Source organism: Solanum tuberosum, unplaced genomic scaffold (genome assembly GCF_000226075.1).
Source record: "Solanum tuberosum cultivar DM 1-3 516 R44 unplaced genomic scaffold, SolTub_3.0 scf00086, whole genome shotgun sequence".
Lineage (NCBI taxonomy): Eukaryota > Viridiplantae > Streptophyta > Magnoliopsida > Solanales > Solanaceae > Solanum > Solanum tuberosum.
Genome location: NW_006239010.1, coordinates 664,644 through 668,691, shown reverse-complemented (window position 1 = coordinate 668,691; position 4,048 = coordinate 664,644). Strand labels below are relative to the sequence as shown.

The window sequence follows — 4,048 nt, the reverse complement described above, 5'->3', positions numbered from 1 at the left end:
CGGGTTGGTTTGGTCTCGGGTTGATTTTTTTTAGTTAAAACCAAACCAACCCAAATATAGTCGGGTTTTTTTTTCCAATACCAAACCAATTCAAACCAACCACTAGTCAGGTTTTTTTTCTCGATATGACTCGGTTTGCGGTTTGGTTCGATTTTCGGTTCGATTTTGTACACCCCTATTAATTATATTGATTTTGATACCTGCGTAATTCACTTTCTATGTAGCAACTAAACGACCTCTAATGCTAGTCTTGGTATGACATAAATTAAATTTTACTAATTTACTCTTTAAGATCTTCTTAATTTTGTGGTCATATATTAAAGATATGTTTATTAAAATGTCCTTTAATTTTGTGGTCTTAAACATGTCCTGTAAAAAAACGAAATTAAATAGTTGTAAAAAAGGAAAAGAGATATATTTTTTTTGAAAATATACTAAAACATAAAGTAAGACAAATAAATTAAAACAAATGAAGTAACTACCCACTTGTTTGTAAATTGTCACCTATGGAGTGTCAATTTGTCTAGAGTACACTATTTATATTGACAACTCCTAAAAGCTAACAATCTTGACCCTTTAATAGGTTAGTCTAAATAATTTATTGCTTATAAATTAGTTGTCTTTAATATTCATCTACATATATATAAAGTAGTATAGTAATGTACAAAATATATACACACTACATAATTTCTTGAATATTTCAAACAAATTTGTATCAAACAATATGAGTAGTGTATCAAGACTTGTATCCTCAGTTTGTAAAAAAATAATCAAACCATATTCACCTACTCCAATTTCACTTCGTTGTCACAAACTCTCCTATCTTGATCAAATGATTGGTGGCATTTATATGCCCTTTGCCTTTTTTTACCCTAAATTGAGTAACACATGGTCAAATAAACCAAATAATGTTGTATCTCAACATCTTGAAAAATCCCTTTCAAAAGTTTTGACCAATTATTATCCATTGGCAGGGAAATTGAATGACAATATTTCTGTTGATTGTAATGATAATGGAGTTGAATTCTTCACTACAAAAAATAAATTGTCCAATGTCTGAAATTCTCAATGATCCTTATTTCGATAAACATAATTTAGTCTATCCGAAAGGAGTTCCTAATGCATATTCATACGAGGGTAGTCTTGCAGTATTTCAACTTAGTTACTTTAATTGTGGAGGAATCGCAATCAGTATGTGTTTGTCACATAAGGTTGGGGATGGATACACATTAGTCAACTTCATGAACCATTGGGCTACTATAACGCGTAATAATCCAATGAGTTCAGAAATATATCCAATAAGTCCTAAATTTGATGGATCCTCTTATTTTCCACCTACAAAAGATGAGGACTCATCAAACGTATCCAATAACAATATTGTGCCAGAAAGAGAAGAATGTGTGTCCAAAAGTTTTTCTATCTCATCATCCAAATTAACCGCGCTGAAAACTAGGGTTATTAATCAATCACAAGTAGAGAATCCGACTGATACAGAAGTTGTATCAGCATTCATTTACCAACGCGCAATAGCTACAAAAAAAGTTGTGATTTCATCAGGATCCTCGATATGTCCATCTATACTTCATCAGGCTGTAAGCTTACGGCCACCATTGCCCAAAAACACAATGGGAAACAATTTTTCTCTATTTTCTATACTAACAAAAGAAGAGAAAGAAATGGATTTAGCACAAGTTGTTAGTAAACTAAGAAAGGAGAAAAAAGAAGTTAAACAAAAATACAAACATGCTAAAATAGAAGAACTTCTCCCTATAACACTTGAACAATATAGAAAAGCAAATGATTTGTTAGTCAACAATTCATGTTATGATCTTTATAGATTTAGTAGCCTCATCAAGTTCCCATTATATGATGTAGACTTTGGATGGGGAAAGCCTAAAGAAGTTATTTCACCAAATTCAACAAGTAATGCACCAATTAAAAACATATTTTTTTTGATGGATAGTAAAAATAGGGATGGAGTGGATGTAATATGTAGCATGAAGGAACAAGACATGTTAGCATTTGAGAGGGATGAAGAGCTCCTACAATTTGCTTCTCCAAGTAGCTAAATCAATGTTTTTTTAGCGAGCTTGTTTCACACCTTTAACTATTTACCTGAATCATCATCATCTATGCAATACAACACTCTTCGAAATTGACTAAGCCCAACTATATCACTACTTGTTCTGTTTTCCTATACCTGACTTAATTATATCATCATCTACTCAGTAATTTGTTTTAATACATAGATGATGATGATTCAGGTAGGAAAATGGAACAAATTAATAGTTGAGGTGTGAAACTCGAGGAAAAGTAACAGTTTTAACTTCCAAGTCTGTTTTTACCCTTATCTCAATCTTTTTATAAATTGAGCTTGCTAATATCAATCTTTTCCTCCATTGATCTCAGTTTACATAATAAAAGTATCATCCTAGCTTTAATATAATTTATGCAATCAATCTTTTTGTTGTATTGGTTTCAATTCACATAATAGTGATAAAGAAAATATTATTCCAATGTTCCATTTATCCTAACAACAGTTCTTGTTTTCTCTTTCAATTGGCAGCTTGTTTGCTATTTTTTCGTTGCGCTTGTATCCCGTTGAATATTAATAAGTTATGTCATATCAGAAATTATGATTGAGTTGCAAAATATTTCCCTTTAGATTAAACATAAAAATATAGAAGCACAAAAAAGTTGATGGATATGAGCAAATTTTCGAATTGATGAATTTGATTACAGTCTAGCATCCTACAAGGCGTGTGTTGCCATATACAATCAAATTACTATTTGACACGAATTCAAAATTTAAATTATATGATATATACTTAAATAATCAGCTCGTATAAACGATACGTTTACAATAATTTAGGATAACAAAAGAAAACAAATCATTAAGAAAATTATATTCTCTAAGTATGGTTTCTCATGACAAATACACTATAGTCTAAAGTACACTTAAATAATTTATCAAGGTAGAATGGTTGAGGTAGGAAAAAAATTCCAACCAAGAGACAAGACACAAAAAAAATGTTCAATTTTTTATATAAATAAAAGATTGCCATTAATTATTGAATCACAAAATCGTAGTAAAAGAATCATAATACATGCCGTTTAAATAAAATTAATCTAATGCTTCACTATACATGAAGAGAAGTAAGTTATTTTCTCATCTATTCAAAGCATAATGTTTCCCCTCTTTGTTACATATTTATATTTATCTCACTTGAAGCTTAATAAGACTTATGAGCTTCCTAATTAAAGTCTAAAGAGTGTAACTATTTTTTTCTTACAATGCAAAACACAAAACTGGATTAAAAGTTTTAACTGATATTGTTAATTTAAAATATTAATCAATTGTTGCCTACCTCCGCAATTTATCATTTTTTTAGTAGTGGAGAATGTGAGTGGAAGAGTAATGTTAATTGATTAAAAGACTTGAACCGCAACAATTAAAGATAAAAATAATTTTCATTAAAACTAAGAGTTTACAAAACTAAACCGTAAAAAAAGATAATGGGCCAAAGATCTGTCACATTATTAGACCATAGTCCATAATTGTAATAGAGAAAATTACGCGGTTAAGCAAACGTATACTACTTAATTACTCATCATAGCTATAGTTTGCTATAATTACCACTCGCGACTAACATTATACGTTAATTACGTGGGCTGACTTTGAGTTTGTATAATTAGCCATGTTTGTATATATGTATAATTGGCTAGAATATACAAATAAATATGTATAATGTACAATTATCTAACCGATATACATATACAATTATCTAACCGATATACATATACAATTATCTAACCGATATACATATACAATTATCTAACCGATATACATATACAATTATCTAACCGATATACATATACAATTATCTAACCGATATACATATACAATTATCTAACCGATATACATATACAATTATCTAACCGATATACATATACAATTATCTAACCGATATACATATACAATTATCTAACCGATATACATATACAATTAACCTCTCTCCCACTCTCTGCCATCTCTCGCTCGCCTCTA

General features: G+C 29.8%; 1 protein-coding gene across 1 annotated transcript; it reads left to right on the top strand.

Annotated features, from left to right (window-relative positions):
- Positions 1–1,052: 1,052 nt before the first annotated feature.
- Positions 1,053–2,069, top strand: LOC107060478 (acylsugar acyltransferase 3-like). The gene has a single exon (XM_015308443.1). The coding sequence runs from the start codon at positions 1,053–1,055 to the stop codon at positions 2,067–2,069; it is 1,017 nt and encodes a 338-aa protein (XP_015163929.1).
- Positions 2,070–4,048: the final 1,979 nt, after the last annotated feature.